This window comes from Scyliorhinus canicula, chromosome 2 (assembly GCF_902713615.1).
Source record: "Scyliorhinus canicula chromosome 2, sScyCan1.1, whole genome shotgun sequence".
Lineage (NCBI taxonomy): Eukaryota > Metazoa > Chordata > Chondrichthyes > Carcharhiniformes > Scyliorhinidae > Scyliorhinus > Scyliorhinus canicula.
In genome coordinates, this window is record NC_052147.1 from 7,166,666 (window position 1) to 7,187,373 (window position 20,708).

Here is a 20,708-nt window from a genome sequence, read left to right on the forward strand (position 1 = left end):
CGCGCAGTCACAGGGGGGCATCTGGTGTGAAGGATAATCTGAAAAGTGCTGTTCATGAGCAATCATCTAATTCCCTTTTCAAAGACATACTTCCTTTTCAGTGTGTGGCAGAGAGGTGCGCATTCTCACCACGCTCTGTAGATTTTTTATCTCGGCCTCCTTTTAATTGTTTTTGTGATCGAAAATTTGTACCTCTGCTGCCTTGCTGATCAGTGTTCTATTGCTATTTAATTATTAGCGTCATAATTTCTATGGTTCACGTCAGTGAAAATAGTCCTGCCCTCTCAATTCAGTCTTCATAATTGTAACCCCATATCCCTGGTAAATTGTCACTGCACTATTTTTATTTATTTTGTATATTTTATGATGAGGTACCCAGAAACTCCACTGTATTCAAGAGAACACACATTTTCCTTTCATACAGCAGCTTCCATTGATTCAGGGTAACTTCGCAAGGTGTCTCTCAGAAGTGTAAGGAAAGCAAAAATGGATGGCAAGCCAAAGGAGACAGTGGCTGACGTGACCAAAATCCTTGTTTAAGTATCTGGTTGTTGGGAAGGATCTTAAAAGGAGGCATTGGAGATGGCGAGGCAGAGGGATTTAGAGAGTAATTTTCAGAATCTGAGGTCCCAGGAGTAGTTGTGTAGGGCTGCGTCTTTTTAAATTGAGGGAGAAGGCGTCACGGCAGCAGTGGTTAGCACTGTTGCTTCACAGCACCTGTGTCCCAGGTTCGATTCCCGGCTTGGTTTGCTGTCTGTGCGGAGTCTGCACGTTCTCCCCGTGTCTGCGTGGGTTTCCTCCGGGTGCTTCGGTTTCCTCCCACAAGTCCCGAAACACGTGCTTGTTAGGTGAATTGGACATTCTGAATTCTCCCTTAGTGTACCCGAACAGGCGCCGGAATGTGGCAACTAGGGACTTTGCACAGTAACTTCATTGGTGTGTTAATGTAAGCCTACTTGTGACAATAATAAAGATTATGAACAAGAGGCCAGAGTACGAGGAATAAATAGTTCAGGAGGGATTGGATTTGTTTATTGTCACGTGTACCGAGGTACAGTGAAAAGTGTTTTTCTGCGAGCAGCTCAACAGATCGTTAAGTACATGAAAAGAAAAGGAAATTTTAAAAAATACATAATAGGGCAACACAAGGTACACACACAAGTTGCAAAATGTCAAGAAAAGATGAGAGAGGTTAGTAATAATATTAGTCTTAGAAATAAATTTTAAAAGAACGATTGTAAGATAAGTAAAAAGAGGATCTGTTAGGGAGAGCTCGCAGAGAGTCTCCATGCTCCGGCACAATCATGTGTATCTGAGGGATGATTGTATGGCTGTAAAGGTTACATTAGTATGGTGGGGTGCAGCCATGAAGATGAGCTTATATCCCTGGGAGAAATTAAACTCAACTAATTAATAAATCTGGTCTTATTAGTTAGCCAGATGGGTTTTTGCAATAATTCAGTAGTTACGTTATTATGATCATTATGGTCCTTTAGGGGAGAAAATCTGCCAACCTTACTGGTCTGGTCTGTATGTGACTCCAGACCAACAGCAATGTGATTGATTCTTAACTTACCTCTGAAATGGCCTTGTGAATCACTCTGTTTTGTCAAACTGCTACAGAATGCACAGTGGTGCACCTACACCTAATAAACTGCAGCAATTCCAGAAGACAACTCACTACTATCACCACCTCCAGGGCAATAAATGCTGACCCTACCAGCAAAGCTCACATTCCAAGAACAAATTTTTTTTTAAAATTCAGTATGCAGAGGTGTTAGCCATCCAGAAGTTAATGTAGATCAGCAAGTGTATGATGTAGGGCAAGCTGGTTAGTATGCAAGCAAGAGTTTAGGCTGAACTGGAGTTTATGGAGGTTGGAGAACAGTAGACCATCCCCTGGTGAAGACAAAGGCATTGATGAGGGTTTCAGCTACAATGGCCTGAGGTGGACGGTGTTATTTATAGTGATAGAAATAGGCACTCTTTGTGATGGAGACCATATGGTTCATAGACACAACTTGGAATAGTTCACTTCATGTCTTTGGATGTTGAATGCAAAGAAAGACGTACATTTATATGGCACCTTTTAAGGTGTATGAATTTATTAGCCGAGGCATCAAAAATAAGAGCAGGTTATGATGGAGCTGTATAAAACACTCGTTAGGCCACAGCTAGAGTACTGTGTGCAGTTCTGGTCAACACACTATAGGGAGAATGCAATTGCACTCGAAAGGCTGCAGAGGAAATTCACTAGGATGTGGCACTTGGGGCAGCACGGTAGCATGGTGGTTAGCATAAATGCTTCACAGCTCCAGGGTCCCAGGTTCGATTCTCGGCTGGGTCACTGTCTGTGCGGAGTCTGCACGTCCTCCCCGTGTGTGCGTGGGTTTCCTCCGGGTGCTCCGGTTTCCTCCCACAGTCCAAAGATGTGCGGGTTAGGTGGATTGGCCATGCTAAATTGCCCGTAGTGTCCTAAAAAAAAAGTAAGGTTGAGGGGGGGTTGTTGGGTTGCGGGTATGGGGTGGATACGTGGGTTTGAGTAGGGTGATCATTGCTCGGCACAACATCGAGGGCCGAAGGGCCTGTTCTGTGCTGTACTGTTCTATGTTCTATGTTACCTGGACTGGAGAGTTTCAGCTATGAAGAGAGGCCGGTTAGGCTGGAGATGTTTTCCTTAGAGCAGAGACGGCTAAAGGGGATCTCGTTGAGGTGCTCAGCAGTATATGGGACATAGAAAGAAACTATTCCCCTCGGTAGAGGGCTCAGTAACCAGCGGGCATAGATTTAGGGTAAGGGATAGGAGATTTAGAGGGAATTGGGGAAATACCTTTCTTTACCCAGAGGGTGGTGGGAATCTGGAACTCGCTGTTTAAAAGGGTGCTAGAGGCAGGAACCCTCAACATTTGAGAAGCATTTGGATGAGTATTTAATACACCATAGTATACTGGGCTGCAGACCAAGTGCTGGGAAATGGGATTAGAATAGATAGGTGCTTGGTGGCTGACACAGACACGTTGGACCCGAAGGGCCTCTTTCTGTGCTGTAAAACTGGCAGGCAGGGGCTGTCAGATTTGAAAGACAGTATTTCGGACAGTGCAGCACTCCCTTGTTATTATATTGGAGTGTCGCCTTGATTTTTGTGCTCAAGTCCCAGAGCGGGAATTGAACCCACAACCTTCTGTCTCCGAAGCGACAGTATTACTGTCTGAGTCACCGCATATGTGAGGAAGAGGCAGCTGCCAAATGTAGACCGTTGCATAAAATCTAGAGGCAACAAAACAGGAATGAGAGAAAAGATGTCATGGCTATCATTGGATCAATAAAGGTGAAGCCAAGAAAGGGTAGTTGAAATGCGCTGGGGCAACAGACCATTGTCAAGGAAACTGGTACGGTTCACTATGTGAAAGGTTGCAAAATCCTCTTTCCCTTGGTCTTCCCTCCCTCAAAACAATGAAGTTGAATGAAATGCAGAATACAAGTGTCAACTTCTGAAAGATACCACTGCATATGAAAATGAAATGAAAATCGTTTATTGTCACGAGTAGGCTTCAATGAAGTTACTGTGAAAAACCCCTAGTCGCCACATTCCGGCACCTGTTCGGGGAGGCTGGTACGGGAATTGGACCGTGCTGCTGGCCTGCCTTGGTCTGCTTTAAAAGCCAGCGATTTAGCCCAGTATTGTGAACCATATCAGTTCCTTAAGTTGATGAATTAACTGCATATTTTGGTTTATTACCTGTGGTGCCTTTGGTAATGTCACTGGAGAGAGGGGTTAGTGAGGAAAGTTGATAGTTTGGCCTTAGCTGATGGTCCCACCCAAAGTTCTTTGTGTTGATGAGCTATCAGTGCACTGAAGGCAATTGAACAACTTAGTACTGTTTTCTAGAAAGTTCTTCTGGAATATTTAATACAGCCTTTTTTTAATTATTAAAAGCTAAGAAGATCTGAAGAAGATGAAGAAAAGGAAGAAGACATTGAGGTTCCAAAGGCCATGGGAGATATCTTTGAGTCTCTTGCCGGTGCCATCTATATGGACAGCAGGATGTCCTTGGAAACAGTTTGGCAAGTCTATTACCCCATGATGAGACCCTTGATAGGTAGTCCTCCTTGTTGTTATCCTCCCCTTACCTATTTCCTTGTTGTCCTGACTAAGTTACTAATGCCTTGTGATGTCGCGCTTCACATTGCAGAGAAATTTTCGGCAAACGTACCGCGCTCCCCTGTTCGTGAGTTGTTGGAGATGGAGCCAGAGACGGCCAAGTTCAGGTAAGGATTGAGCAAAATGCTCACGAGTGTGATGGAGAAGAATTGGCTCGGAAAACAGACAGCTGGAAACATTCAGCAGACACATCGACATTTGAAAGAGTGGATTGCGTTTTGGGTGAAACGATCAGATAGAGGGTTGCATTAAAATCGTCCGTTTCTCTCTCTTCTGAATGTTGTGCTAGTTTTTATTTTTGTTTTACTTTAGCTCCTTCATTGGACTCTGGAAAAGGGGAAGTTAAACAAAAATACAACTTTGTGGGTCTTACCTGAACTTTAAAAGAATGGATAAATATAAATATCTAACTTGTGCCAGAAAAGAACACTTAAAAAGCAGCAACACCGCATTCTCCTGTTGAGTTACCCAGGTTATTGGGGTTTAAATATATCCTGCCTGCACACATAGGAAAAAAGGCAATAATAACCTTTGCGCAGTACTTTAGCTAAGTTGTGGTTAGTACATTTTGATCATGTCATTGAGATTTGATATAACGGAAATGTAAACTGCTGGGCAGATTACCAAGGGTGAGAGATATTGTGTGGAGACTTAAGTTTTTTTTTTCTTCTTCAATTGGCGTAGGCATCACTGGCTAGCCAACATTTTTCTTTTTGTCCATGCCTAATTGTCCCTGAGAACATATTTGTGAGCTGCGTTATTGAACTGCTGAATTGAATGTGGTGTGGGTATTTGCGCAGTGCCGTTCATGAGTTCCAGGATTTTGACCCAGCAGCAATAAAGGTTTGATGGCATAGTTCCAACTCGGGGTGGTGTGTTGTTTTGAGGGGAATTTGCAAGTGGTGGTGTTGGCCATACAATGCTGCCCTATCTTTCTAGATGGTAACAGTTGTGTGTTTGGAAGGTGCTGTTGTAGAAATCTTGGTGATTTGCTGTAGAGCATCTTGTAGATGCTGCTACCCTGCTGCCACTGTTCATGGTGGTGAAGGGAGTGGATATTGAAGGCAGTCGATGTGGTGCCAATCAAGAGGGCTGCTTTGTCCTGGCTGGTGTTGAGCTGTGTTATTGAAACTGCACTCATCCAGGCAGGTGTAGAGTTTTCCAGCACATTGCTGACTTGTGTATTGTAGATGGCGGATAAGCTTTAGGAAATAAGGTGGTGAGCTATTCTCCACCGAATTCTCAGCCCCTGACCTGATCTTGTAGCCACAGTATCTCTGTGGCTGGTCCAGTTGAGTTTCTGGTCAATGGTAACCCCCGGGATGTTGGCAGTTGGGGATTTAGTGTGGTAAAGCTAGTCAATGTTACAAAGAGATGGTTGGATTCTTTCTTATTGGCGATGGCCATTGCCTGGCACTTGTATGGTGGAAATGTTACTTGCCATTTATCAGCTCAAGCTTCAATGTGGCCGAGGGCTTGCTAAATCTGGGCACTAACTGCTGATGCTGAACATTGTGAAATCTGCTAACGTCCTCACTTCTGACCTTGGATGGAAGGCGTGGTCATTGATGAAACAGCTGAAGATGGTTGGGCCGAGGACACTAGCCTGGGGAACTCCTGCAGCGATGTTCTGGGATTGAGATGATTGACCTTCAACAACCACCACCATCTTCCTTTATGCTAATAATAATTATTATTGTCACAAGTCGGCTAACATTAACACTGCAATGAAGTTACTGTGAAAATCCCCCAGCTGCCACATTCCGGCACCTATTCGGGTACACCGAGGGAGAATTCAGAATGTCCAATTCACCTAACACGCACGTCTTTCAGGACTTGTGGGAGAAAACCGGAGGAAACCCACGCAGACGCAGGGAGAACATGCAAACTCCGCACAGGCAGTGATCAAACATGGGACCCTGCCGCTGTGAAACAACAGTGCTAACCACTGTGCTACCATGCTGGCCAATCCCTATCATGCGAGGTGCGACTCCCAACGAGCGGAGAGTTTTCCCCCTGATTCCCACCGACTGTAATTTTGTTCAGGCTCTTTGATGCCATATTCGATCAAAAGCTGCTTTGATGTGAAGGGCAACCGCCCTCAACTCTGCGGTTCAGCTCTTTATCCAGCTCTTTTTGAACCAAGGCTGTGATGAAGTCAAGAGCTGAGAGGCCCTGGCAGAACCAAACTGAACTTCAGTGGGTAGGTTATTGCTGAGTAAGTATTACTTGATAGCTCTGTCGACGACCTCATCCATCACTTTGCTGATGATCAGGAGTAGATTGATAGGGCAGTAATTGGCTAGGTTAGATTTGCCCTGCTTTTTGTGTACAATATTTAACCTGGGCAGTTTTCCATGTTATAGCTGGCCTAGAACAGCTTGCCTAAGGACGCAACTAGTTCTGGGGCGCAATTAAGTCCTATTGCTGGAATGTTGTCAGGGCTCATGGCCTTTGCAGTATCCACAGTCTCGGGCTGTTTCTTGATGTCACGCAAAATAAATTGAATTCAGGGAAGGTTGGCATCTGTGATGCTGGGGACCTTGGGTGACGGTCAAGCTGGATCATCCACTCTGCACCTCTAGCTGAAGATTGTTGCAAATTACTTTTGCACTGATGTGCTGGGCTCTCTATCATTAAGGATGGGGATATTTGTGGAGCCTGCTCCCCCAATGAGTAGTTTAACTGTCTGCCACCATTCACGACTGGATTTGGCATGACTGCAAGAACTTAAATCTGACCCACTGGTTATGGGATTGCTTAGCTCTGTCAATTCCTTGCTGCTTTTGCTGTTTGCTATGTAAGTAGCCCTGTATTGTAGCTTCCCAACTTGACTCTTCATTTTCAAGTCTGCCTGGTGCTGTTCCTGACATACCCTCCTGCACTTAATTGAACCAGGGTTGATTACTGGTTTGATGGTAATGGCATATGCCTGGCCATGAGATTACAGATTGTAGTTATACATAATTCTGCAACTGCTGATGGCCCACAGCACATCATGGATGTCCAATTTTGTGTTGCTGATCTGTTCAAAATCTATCATAGTGATAGTGCCACATAACATGATGGATATCCTCAATATGAAGATAGGACTTGTCTCCTCAGGGACTGTGCAGTCATCACTCCTACCAATACTGCCATGGGCAGATGCATCTGCGTCGGGTAGATTGTTGAGGACAGGGTCAAGAAGTTGTTTCCTTCCTGTTGGCTCCCTTACCAAATAATCCCAGTCTATTTTCATTAGAGCTGAGGAGATTAAGGATCAACCTGATGGACATTATGCTAAATCCGGATCGATCGCTTTCACTGGTTAACAAGATGGTTAGGAAGAGGACACAAGTTTAACATAAGGACATAGAATTAGAGGAGCATGGAAAATATACAGATTGGTTGGAATGTGGAAAATACTCCTGCTAGCTGTTTAAGTTGAGTTCATATTTCTTTGACACATCCTCTTGAAGACGTTTATTGGAGAATGTGGAGAGCTAGCGGGAGAGTTGGATTAAGTTAGCCTGCGGAGAGAATTTTTTGATAGACCAAGAGGTCTGCAACTGTGGTACAACACCGATTCGAAGTGTAGTCGTGGGTGTGAATTTTCATCACGTGCTCACTCTAACCTTAGAGCATAAAAACATCCAGCAGTTCAGTAATAGTTTTTTTTACAAAATCTTATTTCACTTAGTTTGGATTGGATTTGTTTATTTTCACGTGTACCGAGGTACAGTGAAAAGTATTTTTCTGCAAGCAGCTCAACAGATCATTCAGTACATGGGAAGAAAAGGGAATTAAACAGAATTCAAGAAAATACATGAGAATACATAATAGGGCAACACAATATATACAATGTAACTACATAAGCATTGGCATCGGATGAAGCATACATGGGTGTAGTGTTAATGAGGTCAGTCCATAAGAGGGTCATTTAGGAGTCTGGTGACAGTGGGGAAGAAGCTGTTTTTGAGTCTGTTCGTGCGTGTTCTCAGACTTCTGAATCTCCTGCCCGATGGAAGAAGTTGGAAAAGTGAGTAAGCCGGGTGGGAGGGATCCTTGATTATGCTGCCTGCTTTCCCCCGGCAGCGGGAGGTGTAGATGGAATCAATGGATGGGAGGCAGGTTCGTGTGATGGACTGGGCGGTATTTAGTTATGTGCAGCGAGCATTTTGAGCCATCAGTTACTCCAACTTGGTGCTTAAAGCACTAATACTGGCACTGGAGGAATTTGAGTGGATTAATTAAGTGCATTCCATAAAAATACATAGTTTCAATGTTTTTTTTAAAAATGTTTTCCAGCATATAAAATATGCTGAGTGATGGCATTGGGCAGTCCAGACTGCTGAGTCATCTGCTTATAACTGGGGATTTGAGAAGGGGATGTGTGGGTACTTGAATTAAATTCACAAAATAAAATTATATCTTTCATAAGACGAGAAAAACTTTGAAGAACTGATAATTGTGCAAAAGTGCAGGGAAAAAAAAGGTTATTTGACCTTTTACCAATTGCATTCCTGTCTCTCTTGGGTGTCCGTTGAACTACTGTTCAGTTTAATACCTTCTGTCTTTGTTTCAAATTTCTGCCCAGCTTTTCTTCCACCTTGCCTGTCCACTCCAAAGCTTTCAGGAACCATTGTAATCTTTTTCCTAATGATTCCCCATATCAGCAATCTAGGGAGTAGGTGGAATTCCCTCATGGAGCAGAACCAATGTTTCAAAATAGTGCATCTGGAGGGAATGTACCAGTTTAGCAGAAAGCTAGATTTCTAACCCATCATTTTATATATTTTTCTGATCATTTAATGCATGCTGTTTACACTGCCAGCTGTTGATGTTTATGCAACTTATGATTTTTATGTAACTTATTTTGAAATGTGTGATGAGCAGGATTATAAATCTTGTGATAGTCAATTTTGCGTGATTTAAGGTGGAAAGGATGTTAAACTGATCATTCTCAACTCCATTGAAATGTTGATTTTTTTGTTTTGTTTGACTAAAGTGTCCCATTTAATGTATTTTTTAAAAATTGCCAATTCCCTTGTTCCTAAAGCCCTGCCGAAAGAACATACGATGGCAAAGTCCGCGTCACAGTGGAGGTGGTCGGCAAAGGGAAATTCAAAGGAGTCGGCCGCAGTTACAGGATTGCCAAGTCTGCAGCCGCTCGGAGAGCACTGCGGAGCCTGAAGGCAAATCAACCTCCGATACAGAACAGTTGAGGGCCTTCCTGCCTCCCACCCTCCAGGCCAGCCCAGCCCGTACCTCTGCAGCTCACCTGGGGTAATACCAAGCAAGACTGGGTCAAGTCGAGAATGAGACAGTCATTCTATGAAGGTGTAAAGTGTTTGTACTACAGTAGTATAATTTAGGATTAATCGTAGTATATAGTAAGTTCTTGCGCAAACACAATCCTTGCCCCCCCCCCCCCCCCCCCCTCCTCTTTTGCTAGATTAATCACGAGAGTGCTTTATATTCATTTTGCAAGCATTTTAACAGTTGTCAGGTCTCCTTATAATGTTTACTTAATTTTTTATTAAATAGAAGCTTTTGCTTGTTGTTTAGTGAGCCAGGAAGCTTATGCTGGAAAGTGATTAGTTATTAGATTGCACATTTTTACTAATCTTGAAATTCTCAACCTGTGCACTAGTGCCAGTCCAGCCACAATGTGTAAAACTGTCGTGTATGAGCTGGTAAGAGCGAGTGAGTGTGCCAGTATTGTCCTGTTTCCTTGTCATCCTTTCACATTTTGAGATGGCATTTCCAATCCTTGTTTTGCACTTAATTTAAATAGGAACAGGTTTCACTTAAAGCAACTGGCATTTTCAGTAGCATTTGTTCAACTTGATGCCACACATGAGTCTCTTGCATTGAATCAAAAGGGTTTTGCCTTAATTGAAAGTGACCCCACTTGTTTTGTTTTCCTGAACCTTTTGATACATTTCTATAGCTGATTTTACATTCCCATATGATACACGTTGTATGATACAAACTACAGCCCTTGACTGACCTCTTTTGGAGCTGGGGCTGTGTAACTTATTGCAGAGCTAGAGGTAGCTGCACATATATTTTAATACAGATAAGATGGTTCCAGATACTTAGAGTCAAAGCGTTGAAAATTTTCTTTGACACAAGAAGTAGCTTAATTTACACTATGTGGTCTTTGGGGAAAGCGTGCATTGTGCTACGACGCGAGTGCGGTGCTTCCAAACACGAGCAGTGTGGAGTAGGTGGTGCCGGACAGAAACTGTCACTAATGATACAGTAACTTTCGACATATCATTCAAAAATATGCTGCAGAATTTTGTAAGAAAAAGTGAAAGGTTTTTTATTAATATGAGCACCTTTCCATTTCTAAGAGGGGTGGGGAAAACGTACGCGCGCATGCACATACAAATGCGCACACGACGCATACACACACACACACACACACCACACGTAGATCTAGAAAAAGAGCAGACAGACACACACAACACATGCACATGACTATCCTCAGTGTCTGTCTACAGCACCTAACAGTTGACTTTGACACCAAAGCTATGTGTTTGCGAGGAAGCTGCATTCATGTTCCACCGTTTTCATTTGTTTTTCTCTTAAAATGCGGCGCAGGCAAGGAAAAGAAAATCCTGTGACAAATGACGATCATGTTTAATCAGTCTTCAGCGTACAAGCTTTTAAAGAGAGGATTCATCCTACTTGGCTCAGCTCAAAATAGTAGTTATGTTTTCAGTAGATACCAATTAGGCGTTCTTCCCTTTGAATACCTCAGTTCTTATTTGCATGCATTTTTGATTTCTCGTTTTTATTTGGTGCTATGTTTTTATATATTATGCTTGAAATGTTTAAAAAAAAAATAATTGTTTTTGCACTGTAACTATAATACCTCTTATAATTTACCTTTTTAAAAAAAAAAATTACACTCGGGAGTTTCTTCCCGATGCTCTCTAGATAATCATTTCAAGTAACATGCAGTTGTCACCCACCCCGACCACCATGATGTACTTCAGATTTTGAGAGCTGGCTTTTATTTTTGTCATTGCTCTCTTGAATCGGAGATGGAAGAAATTTGAGACACGTATGTTGAGGTGTTCAGTTCTTGCATCCCATCCTTTCATTTTATTTGGAACGGTAAATCTTTTAGCCCGTCAACTCGACAATATAAAATGGGTACTTCTTTAATGTATAAGCTGAAAAAATGAGTGTGATTAATTTTGAAAACTGCTGTCATATGCATATTGTCTTACTGACTGGCGTAAGCTCGTTTTGATCTGCAACATGATCCAGGAGATGGACTTGTACCTGTTTCCACATTCTGTTGTTGCCCTAATATTTTTTTTCCCCAGAAAGATCTATCTTTCTGCGGGTGTAGACCAGGCCAAGCACTCGTCTTTTTATATATATATATCTTTTTTTAAATTTACTTGGCAAGAAATTCTGCACAAGATTTGACATCAAGCAATGTGCCACGAGTTTGCGAGTATTTCCAGTATTAACAGTGCATCACATTTAAATAGAAATCAGCAGAAGTGTGGGGTATTTCTGGCATGTACATTCATGAAACCATATTTTTCACTAACTTAGCCATCTACATTTACTAAAGTCCTAATTAATGCTGCAATTATTTCCTCCTTGTCTTTTTCGAGGCACAAAACACAATTCCTCTTTTGTCCCCGTTGCTGTTGTATACATGTAGCACGATTTAAGCATTGCACTCAGCACCATGCTTTACCTCATTTCAAACGAGAAATGTATATGCTAATATGCTTAACAGAAAAAAAGATTTGTTTTATTTTCGGTTTGGGCCTTGCTGCTGTTATAACTGCAAAGGTTTTTTTTGTAAAAGGTGATTAACTTGCTATCTATTGTGTGCCTGCAGTCCCTCACTCACTGTACAACACATGACTTTAATGCACTCGAACTTCATTGCAACAGCGGGTCAGCAGCAGCGGCAGAAACTTTGTTTTGTTGGTATTTTGTAGCAGAATGATAACTGTGACTTATTAAAGGAAGAAGCGAAAAAGTGCGTGTTTGCGAGGCGTTTGAGTATTTGCGGGCGTTTGCTGTACTGTAAATAGTGTGATTTTAAAGCACCTGTAGCAGAATGGGAGTGAATACGAAATGTATTGAATCTAAATTAAGTGCGTCATCACATGCTGCAGCAGTCTTTAAGGGACATAGAATATATCTCATTCATACTGTAACTCGCTGCAGAGATTTGCATTCTGCACCTTATGGATCACAATTTTACCTTTTAATAGTTTCTTTTTGTAATTGTAGCTAAATATCTACAATAAAGTATGGTCTGGTTGTTCATTATTTTTGAGCCTTGAGGTTTCATTGTATGTTTTAAAATTAATTTTTGAATGAATTTTTGTGCTGGAACATGTGGAATTTACAGCCCAGAAACCAGCCATTCAGTCCAGTTGGTGCTAAAGCTCCACACAAACCTCCTCGTACTTACCTTCCTCTAATCTTATCAACATGACTTTCTATTCCTTACTTCCTCATGCAATCTGGTTTCCATCTGTGTTATTCGCCTCCTGGTAGTAAGTTCACATTATTTAATTTTATTTAGCTCCTTCAAGAGCCCCCTTTCCACAATGGCGTCACCCCACACCCCCAATCGGCTCCCCATGGGTGTTCCCTCCATCAAGACCTCAGCCCACTGAACTTTGCCTGCCCTCTTTAAAATAAGACAATCCTACATTTACTTGTCTTGGATTCTGGACTCAAAACGTGGGGATTGCTTGTAGTCTCAGTCCTGGTCACTGCTGCCACTGGCATTGCCGGCAACTCTGATGCACTATGTCCACCTGACTGGGGCAGAAGTCCTGTCTCCAGACACTTAAATGTAAATTTGAGCTCACCATAGAAATCAAAGAACCCCTACAGTGCAGAAGGAGGCCATTCGACCCATCGAGTCTGCATTGACCCTTCGAATGAGCACTAACGTAACCTGCACATCCCTCGACACTTAGGGGCAATGTATCATGGCCAATCCATCTACCCCATACATTTTTGGACTGTGGGTGGAACCCGGAGGAAACCCACGCAGACATGGGGAGAAAGTGCAGACTCCACACAGGTAGTCACCCGATACTGGAATTGAACCTGGGTTCCTGTAGCTATGAGGCAGCCATGCTAACCACCATGCTGCCCCAATGCTTCTGGGTCATAAAATTAAACTGAGGGATGCAAGGCGGAGGGGTGGAGAAAGACGCCGAACTAGACAGCAGCAATCTGTAATTAAAGTAAAGTAAGATCAAATGCCTTTTTTGCATTACACTGTACAATAAATAAACATGAACATCAATGTACATAATGTTGAAAATGCTAATAAAAAGACGTGTTTTAAAAGAATAAAATTAAATTTCTATGCCTGGGAGGTATATTGGAATGGCACAGATATTTCTGACTCCACTCTTATGCTGGAGTCAGAGAAGCAGTAGAATGCCAATGTCAAATAACCCTCTCCCACTCTTCACACATCTTAAATAACAAACGTTATTTAATCACTTATAGTGTGGCATGATACAGGGTGGCTATGGATGTTTCCCCTTTTGGTGAGTCTAAAATGAGATGACAATCTCCGGACAGTGGGTGGGCCAAGTAAGACTGAGATGAGGAATTACTTCACTCAGAAGGTGGTGAATCTTTGGAATTTGGTATTCCAGGGCACTGTGAACGCTCAATTACTGAGCAGGCTCGAGACCAAAATTACTAGATTTCTGGAGACCAATGACAACAGGGATATGAAGATAGTGCAGGGTGACTTTGAGGCGCCTGATCAGCCATGATTAAATTCAATGCTGCAGCAGGCTTAATGGGCTGAATGGCCTACTCCAGTTCCTGTGTTCATAAGCCACCAAACCACTAATGTGCCTCCAGAAATGTACCTCAGTGATGTATGAAGTAATATATAGTATACAAGAGATATTTATGGTTTGTTGCTCCACATTCTCTCGGAGGGTAGTGAATCCGTAGAATTCTTTACCACAGAGGACTGTAGAGGCAGGGTTGTTAAGTATATTCAAAGCTGAGAGATACAGATTTTTAATCAGTAAGGGAATCGTGGGTTATGGGTAAGGCGGTATGGTGGAGTTCAGGATTATCAGATCAATCATGATCTCATTGAATGGTGGAGCAGTCTCGATGGGCCGAATGACTTACTACGTCTTATGGTCACATTCCTCCAATTCGGGCCTCTTGCACTTCCCCAATGTTCTTTGCTCCTGTCGTAGCAGCCGTGTCTTCAGCTATGCTGGCCTTGGCTGTGGAAGGTCTCGTTGCCTCTTATCGTTTAAGACGCTTCTTCAAATTTACCTCTGTCCCCAAACTTATTGTCTCCTGTCTCGATATCTCCTTCTGAGACACGCTGTAAATCTTTTCTCCTGTGAATCATGAACCTGTGATACACTTTGGACCACATTACTTCATTAATGCTGTTGTATAAATGCAAGTTATTGTTGAGTCTTTTGCCTTTAATGGAATAAACAATGGGAGCCGGTTCCCAGAATCGAACAAATAATATAAACCCAGCTAAAGAGTTTGAATTGACATGATCAAGTCACCAAATTGTGTAATAAAAGCAAAATGCTGGAAATACTCAGCAGATCTGGCAGCATCTGGGGAGAGAGGAAAACTGACCTTTCATCAGAACTGGAAAACGTAAGAGGTTTTAAGAAGGTCAAATTGAGAGTGTAAATGAGGAAAAAGGGAGATTTATGGTTCGGTGGAAGATGGGAGACATTCAATGACAAAAGAGTTGGTGGGACAGACCAAAGGGAGTGGTAATGGAAGTAAAGAAACAAAACGTGTCCAGAAGATGCAAATAATGAACAGCTGCTCTCTGAACACAAAAATAAGTTCAACGCCAAAACGTGCAAATTGAGGTCTGTTGGGTTATCAGACAGCTGAAAGCTTTAGTCCTAGCAGTGACTACAGGCTGTCCCACCATGCCAAAGAACCTAGGTAAATCAAGGGTTGGGGTCTGGGTGGGGTGATGGAGTGGAATTGGAGGACTGGGTTCAAGAGACGGGGTGGAAGGTTTATAATAATCTTTATTAGTGTCAGAAGTATGCTTATATTAACACTGCAATGAAGTTACTGTGAAAAGCCCCTAGTCGCCACACTCCGGTGCCTGTTCAGGTGCACAGGGAGAATTCAGAATGTCCAACTTGCCTAACAAGCACCTCTTTCAGGACTTGTGGGAGGAAACCGGAGCACCTGGAGGAAACCCACGCAGAGAACGTGCAGACTGCACAGACAGTGACCCAAGACGGGAATCGAACCCGGGACCCTGATGCTGTGAAGCAACTGTGCTAACCACAGTGCTACCCATAAGGTGTGAAGGCATGACCTTGAAAGGTGCCTCCAATGGATCAAGCGGAGGTTCTCTCACCTTTTCCTAACCATGGCCCACGAATCTACAGCTTCCTGGCTTCCTGCATTGCATGGGCCTACCCAAGCCAATTGTAAAATATAGGTGACAGTGGCATGGGCCCCAAAGTGATCATTAATTGGACCAACAGGACGGGTGTATGAGTCGGTGGTGGGAAGACTACCTGTTGAATTTGACATTCATTGCTCATCACCCAAATCCCACCATTGCTGTGGTGAGACTTTGCTCTGTACAAAATACCCATCGTACGTTAAGTGCTTAATGTAAATTGCATGGAGATGCTTTCTTTTGAGAGATGTGATTTAAAAAGTGAAAAATCCATACCTTTTGATGAACAAAGAAAGGGGCTGTGAATGGTTTTTTAAAAACCTGAATATGGACAAGGAAACCCCTCACTCCGTGCTAATTGTTTTGTTATATTAAAAGACGATGCTCCTTCCATTAAAATAGGTGGAGTTTGCACATTCCCCTCTTTTCCGCCAGGTGCTCTGGTTTCCTTTTACGGTCCAAAGTAGTGCAGGTTAGGTTGATTGGCCATGCTAAATTGCCCTCCAGTGCCTAAAAGGTTAGGTGGGGTTACAGGGATAGGGCATGGGATTGGGCCTGGGCAAGGTGGTCTTCTGAAGGGTCGTTGCAGACTTGATGGGCTTTGAATGGCCTCCTGCACTGTCAGGATTCTGAAACTCGCGTGGTAGATTCTGATGACTTCTTGCTTGCAAGTTTGAACAATGCTAAGGAGATGGAGTTATCCGTATCGAAGCCACCAACTTGCTGAGGAGCTCCTGACGAAAAAAGCAACCATTCCACCATCCCAATTATAGAATATTGCAGCACAAAATGAGACCATTTGGCTCACAGGGTCTGTCACCTCTGCTGGAGAGACCTACTCCTTGACTCTTTCTGCATATCTTTGCAACTTTTTCTCATCCAGTATTTATTTAATTTCCTTTTGGAAATCAAAGTTCACTTCCACAAGTGCAAACCCATATTCAAGGATCAAAATAGAAGGCTTAATTTCAGTACCTCTCCCTTCCCATCTGCCCACCACCACCCTCCCATCCACCCTCTCCCCACCTTTTTAGAACCAACTACATCTGTTGGTTTACTTGTGGAACTGTTGAATGTCAAGCACAGTAGTGTCTAGGGCACACTCCTTGGAACTTGAATTACTGTTGTTTTTCATGGCACACAGTTATGTGTCTTGGATTTTTGTCAAAGCTATTACAGCCGTGACTCCTGTTGTTAAAACCAGCATTCCGATTTTAACACAGCTAGGTCAGCGAATACTGTGTGAAGACAGCGCTTTAACATCCCCTGGCGTGTCAACATTTTCTGGTTCCCCACTGGAAGGGTTTGGCAGGAGAGATCATCTTTTGATGTGCTGCTGATCGCCTTGCAGAATGAACTGAACTTTAAAATCTTGGCAGGATAGTGGCTTTTTCCCTGTTGAATTATGTCATTGTGGCTGAAGCATCCTCAGAGTTGGATTGAGCTGGAACAATGATGAGGGACTGCTGAAATTAGTGCTCACATTCCCCTCTGTGACCCCTGGTGGAGACCAGTGTGAGATGAAAAAAAACAACCAGAGACTTCCCTACCCCAACATAAACACCAACCAGTAGCTATAAATGAGTGTCAGGACACGTCAGTCACTGTAGCAATTCAATTTTATTCATTGGTTGTCATTTATGTATTTGCTTTATTGTACATTTACTTGGATATGGGGTTACTGGGACTTACTATGACACACCACTTCATATTCACAGCCAATGAATTACTATTTGACATCTAAAGACAGTTTGCTGGTGTTGACTAAGGAATGTTTACAGGACTGAAAGAAGCTTTATTGGAAGAGGACCGAGCTCACGTGAACAGTTGAATGCTTATTCAGGGTCTCCATTTAACATCTCATTTAAAAGGCAGCATTTCTGCCGATCCCATACTCTCTTATTGCCGCACTCCTATATGTGCTCGGTGCTGGAGGGCGGTTTGAACCTCTATTTATTGAGAGGAGATACTGCTGAACCAACAGTAAGAATAGACACTTGGTTATGCACGCTGTTAACGTGCAGAAGACCTCAACTTGTTTCCTTTTATTTCTTTGTTTACAACTTGCATACAACAAAGTGGGGAAGAACTTTGGTGCGTCTTTGCTAAGCACCATTCCAGTTTGAAGGTACCGTGCATTGATATCAGCCACAAGGGGGTGTCTAAGAGCAATCTGCTGAAGGATCTCCGTTTGACTTCTCATTTTTCTAATGTGGAAATATCCCAAAGCAGCCTTGCATAGGTCAGCATTTTTAATGTGAGAGGCTACATCATCAAATGGCAACCGATCCAATGCTAAGTTCTAATAATAATCTTTATTAGTGTTGCAAGTAGGCTTACATTAACACTGCAATTAAGTTACTGTGAAAATCCCCTAGTCGCCACATTCCGGCGCCTGTTTGGGTACACCGAGGGAGAATTCAGAATGTCCAATTCACCTAAAGCATGTCTTTCAGGACTTGTGGGAGGAAACCGGAGGAAGTACTTAGTGGCAGGCGTCCCAACCCTCGACACTTGGATTCCAGTAACGTGACTTAAAAACAAATTTTCTGAACGTTTTAGAAACTTCTGGTGCAGTGTCCTGCTGAAACCTGGCCTTGCAAACCAGGGTAAGAGCTCCTTTCCTAACAACACTGGATGCAGGTTCACCACACACTGCTGTGATTCTTGATGGCTGCTGACCGCCATCTTCTGAAGGACAAAGAGGCAGTAAATGCTGGCCTAACCAGTAATGCCCAAATCCTGTGGGCAGATTTAAAAAGAACACCCAATCTCATTTCTTCTCTTTGGCACAATTGGCCATCCCTTCTTCAGTTCTGTGGTTAGAGCAAGGAGGAGGCCCCAAATCCACCCCAGCTGGATCGGGCATTAGACCCTGTGCATTTGGCACCAATCTGATCCACACCGGCCATCTAGCTAACTGGCACCCAAGGAAATATGCACGTTGTGGTCAGAGCTAAGGACAGTGATGGTAGAAGCTCCAACCTTCTTGACATCATTTTGCTGGCGAGGAATCTCTCCTGTTGGAAGGATTTGGAGGTTGATATTCAACCTGTTTGGTTGCAGTCTGAGTGCACCTTTCTTTTCCATCAAGTCTTGGGAGTGGGAATTGAACCCAGAGCTTCTGGTACAGAGGCAGGGACATGACCACTGCTTCTCTCCAAGTCTCCCTTGGTCACTCCAATCTTCCTCTAATATATCTGTTGTCCAGCTGCGTTTGCCTTCTGCATTGGCTTCTCTTCCCACTCTTGCACTGTACATCTAGACTTCCCCAAGGATTTATCCATGACCTCCTTCCAGTTTCTCACCTACATTCTGCCTCTTGGTGACATCATCCGCAAACTTACGGTTGTGTTCCATATGTAAGCTGAGGACACAGAGTTGTACCTCACCATAGCCTCTCTACATTCCTCTCTGCTGTCGAGCTGCTTTTCAGATATCCAGTCTTGGCTGAGAACAGTTGCTTCTAGTTAGATGTTGGGAAGGTTGTCTGCAGACTCCACAACTACCTTTGTACCCTAGCTATCGATCCTTTTGCCTAGTCACTGTCTTGATCAGAATCAGACCGTTTGTAACCAATCTGAACCCGATCTGGATTTCCAATTCTATATCCTCTCTGCACACGTTTGCATCCCGAATATATCATGTGTCTGTTCCTGCCTCAGCCCATCCTTTGTCACCTCCAGATTCAACTATTTAAATACTCTCCTGACCATCCTTGATCCCATCCTGCTATCCTCCATTCCATGCTCCCATCTCACACTTTTATTGACTTGAGCTTAGGCAATACTTTTGGCCACATTCTAACCCAGACTAAGTCCGACTCCATCATCACTCCTGTGCTCGCTGACCTACGATAGTAACCGCTCCCCCAACACCTCCAATTTAAAATTCTTATTCGAGTGTTTGTAACCTTTTCTAGGCCGACAAACCCTCCCACTTGCCACCTGAACTTTTTGTTCCACTAATTCATGGCCACTTGCGCATCCCCCTCTCCCTTCACCCTCACTTTTGGAGGCCATACCTTCAGTCAGTCTCTTGGCCTTAAACTTTGGAATTCTGCCCCCGACACACAGTCTCTCAACTTCACTCTCGTCCTTTTTCAAAAAAACACACATCCAAAGCAAAAATACTGTGGATGCTGGAAATCTGGGAAGGAAATTCCCAACAGGTGGAGAAGTAATCAGCGTGTTTATTTCGGATTTCCAGCAGCTGCAGTATTTTGCTTTGTGATGAAAGGTCATCAACCTGAAATGTTAACTGTGGAGAAAGAAACAAACTTGCTGTTTATTTCCAGCATTTTGTGTTCATTTGGCAGCACGGTAGCATTGTGGTTAGCACAATTGCTTCACAGCTCCAGGGCCCCAGGTTCGATTCCCGGCTTGTGTCACTGTCTGTGCGGGGTCTGCACGTCCTCCCCGTGTGTGCGTGTGTTTCCTCCGGGTGCTCCGGTTTCCTCCCACAGTCCAAAGATGTGCAGGTTAGGTGGATTGGCCATGCTAAATTGCCCTTAGTGTTGGGTGGGGTTACTGGGTTATGGGGATAGGGTGGAGGTGTGGACCTTGGGTAGGGTGCTCTTTCCAAGAGCCGGTGCGGACTCGATGGGCCAAATGGCCCCCTTCTGCAAGGTAAATTCTATGATTACATTAGCCCCACTACTGATATTGGTCGCTCCTGCAAATGTTTTAACTTTATGCCTCACAACTGTTAAGTCTATTTAAGGGTACTATACAGATGTAATTGTCTATTGTTGACATTTTAGAAATTATGGAAAGTCCAGCAGTGTTTAGAAATTATGGAAAGTCCAGCAGTGTTATCAGAAGCAACATATACAGAGCAATCTGCACCCTTGGACACTGGCTTATATGTGGGGATGTTCGCTGATGATTGCACAATGTTCAGTACCATTTGCAACAGTCCATGTGCAAATGTTGCAAGGCCTGGACAATATCCAGACTTGGGCTGGCAAGTAGCATTCGCACCACACAAGTGTCAGGTAATGATCACCTCCCGCGTCCCATAAAAATTAATTTTAAAAAAATATAATGCCCTGAATAGTTTTGACAAGTTGGATGTGGAAAGGACATTTGCTCTCCTGGGTGAGTCCAGAAC

At 43.3% G+C, this 20,708-nt stretch overlaps 1 protein-coding gene across 4 annotated transcripts in view; it reads left to right on the forward strand.

The window, feature by feature from the left end:
• The window catches only part of dicer1 (dicer 1, ribonuclease type III), a 174,222-nt gene extending 161,759 nt beyond the window's left edge, over window positions 1-12,463 (forward strand). For all 4 annotated transcript variants that reach the window (XM_038822311.1, XM_038822319.1, XM_038822325.1 and 1 more), the window contains 3 exons: window positions 3,938-4,100; window positions 4,194-4,269; window positions 9,204-12,463. In XM_038822311.1, the coding sequence (XP_038678239.1) occupies window positions 3,938-4,100; window positions 4,194-4,269; window positions 9,204-9,369 (405 nt within the window). In that variant the 3' untranslated portion in view covers window positions 9,370-12,463. The remainder of the gene's footprint in view (window positions 1-3,937; window positions 4,101-4,193; window positions 4,270-9,203) is intronic.
• The last annotated feature ends 8,245 nt before the right edge of the window (window positions 12,464-20,708 follow it).